At 35.1% G+C, this 2,500-nt stretch overlaps 2 protein-coding genes across 3 annotated transcripts in view; one reads left to right on the plus strand and one right to left on the minus strand.

The window, feature by feature from the left end:
- LOC115218973 (uncharacterized protein K02A2.6-like) overlaps positions 1-2,488 on the plus strand; it is a 6,660-nt gene extending 4,172 nt beyond the window's left edge. The window contains exon 2 of the mRNA XM_029789008.1: positions 2,413-2,488. Coding sequence (XP_029644868.1) covers positions 2,413-2,488 — 76 coding nt within the window. The remainder of the gene's footprint in view (positions 1-2,412) is intronic.
- LOC115218743 (protocadherin beta-15-like) overlaps positions 1-2,500 on the minus strand; it is a 319,818-nt gene that overhangs the window by 83,884 nt on the left and 233,434 nt on the right. The gene's annotated exons all lie outside the window — the stretch shown is intronic.

Below are 2,500 nucleotides of genomic sequence, written 5' to 3' on the forward strand. Positions count from 1 at the left end.
ATGCATGTGTATGTATCCTGCATATTTATGTGCTTGCATGTTCGTGTTCGTGTATTTTCTATGTATGTGTGTGCGAGAGCATGTGTTTGTATATGTATGCATCTCTGTCTCCTTGTGTGTGCATATCTGTGTGTGTGTTATGTAACTATGTACCATGTTTGTATGTATGGATGTGCATCTTTATATGTGTGGACCCATGTCCCCATATGTGTCTGTTCTTGTAGCCTATGTACCAATCCGTCTGTATTTTGATCTGTTTATTTACATATCTAAATGCTTACATGCAGAAATAAAAAAATAAAAAATAAGAAATAATTGGAAATTTTACCAGTGAGTGTGTTAAATAATAAGGCACTAAAAGAGAATGACCCTCCCCAGACACAACAGAATATGCTTCAACACACGAACTCATATAAAGAATCTTGCAAACCAAATCCCAAAACGAAATGTATATATATATATATATATATATATATATTATATATATATATACATACATACATACATACATACATACATACATATATACATACACACATACATGTATGTGTGTATGTATATAAACATGTATACAGGGTGTGAAGGGTTAATTATCACCATTTTATACTTTCAATTTCACTCATGCATATTGTTTGTTTTCAATTTTGTCAACTACACAGTGCAGTAGGGGCAATTAAGCACCCTCTGTGAGAAAAAAACAGCACCATGACACAATTCACTCTACTAGAAATTTGGAAGTGTGATGCTGTACTACTTGGCATTCATGCCAGAAGCTCCAATACAAACATTGCAGAGTGTCTGTGTGTCAATCTGAGGACAGTGCAATGCACCAAGAGTGATAAAAATCAAACATCCAGTCAGCTTCATGGTGCTTGGAATGATCACTAGTGATGGTAATGTTATGCCTCCATTCCTCTTCTCCTCAGACTCAACATGTAGGCCTACATCAAGTGACCAAAGGAGGTAATGCTGGCCTGGCTCAAGAGGGTTGCTGCTGGAAGACCCTATGTCTGGCAACTGGACTCAGCACCATGCTACACAAGCAGGAGAACCCAGTCATGGCTGTCAGACAATTTCTGCAACCACATCACTCCTAACATCTGGCCACCTGACTCCCCAGACTGCAATCCCTTTGATTATTGTGTGTGGGATGCAGTTGAGCGAGAGACCAACAAAACCCCTTGAAACACCAAAGATGAACTGAAGGCGAGGGTTATGACAGCATTCACCAACTTAAATGAGGAGACTGTCCAGAAGGGGTGCAGGAGATTCCAAAGTCATCCGGAATCCATGATTGAAGCCAATGATGATTTTATTGAACAAATTTACTCTTTTGTATTTCAAGATATTTTTATGTAATTTTGGTAAATATATCTCTTAAAATGAGATGTCAGTATTATTTTCATTTTTGTGTAATTTAGACGACAATATATTCACTACAGCCTATATATATATATATATATATATATATATATATATATATATATATATATATATTATAATATATATATATATATTATATATATATATATATATATATATTATAATATATATATATATATATATATATATATATATATATATATATATATATATATATATGTATGTATGTATGTATTTACGTATGTATATGTATGGGTGTGTGTGTGATTATATATATATGTATGTATGTATGTATGTATGTATGTATATGTATGGGTGTGTGTGTGTGTGTTTGTCTATGTATGCATGTATGTGTGTGAGTGTAGCTGATATAGGCAAGCAGGCAGAGAGACAAACAGACAGACAGACAGACAGATAGATAGATAGATAGATAGATAGATCTAATTCATTCATTTGTTAAATAATTTCAGTCTTTAGGTTTTGTAATGGAAGTGAACCCTTCAAAATGTTTACTAAATTACACTCTGACTCCAGTACTTCATCAAGTAGAAATATCAAAGAGGTGAATTCTTCGAATTGCTAATATCAACTTCAGCATAAACAGAAAGGGACATAACTGAAAGTACTTCAACACAGCAATTTACACCATTATACTCATACGCACATTTTCAGTTATATATATAAATATATGTGTTTACGTGAGTGTGTGTGTGTGTGTGTGCCTGTGTGTGTGTGTGTGTTAGTATCTGTGTCAGTGTAAATGGGTTGTTATGTGTGAATCTGTGTGTGTACATATGCATGTGAGTACGTGTGTCTATCATCATCATCATCATCATCATCGTTTAGCCTCCGCTTTCCATGCTGGCATGGGTTGGACGGTGCAACTGGGGTCTGGGAAGCCAGAAGGCTGCACCAGGCCCAGTTTGATCAGGCAATGTTTCTACGGCTGGATGCCCTTCCTAATGCCAAAAATGTATATGTATAACTGTACGTTTCTTTGAGATATATTTTTTATATTTTCCTTTGCAGAATTCAAGCCAGTTACAAAGAGAGTGCCAAGGCTCTTCTGTTTAGCTCAAAGTTTGATGTTGCCTGGAATGGTTAACCCTTTTGTTAC

Source organism: Octopus sinensis, linkage group LG14 (genome assembly GCF_006345805.1).
Source record: "Octopus sinensis linkage group LG14, ASM634580v1, whole genome shotgun sequence".
In the NCBI taxonomy this organism is placed as follows: Eukaryota; Metazoa; Mollusca; class Cephalopoda; order Octopoda; family Octopodidae; genus Octopus; species Octopus sinensis.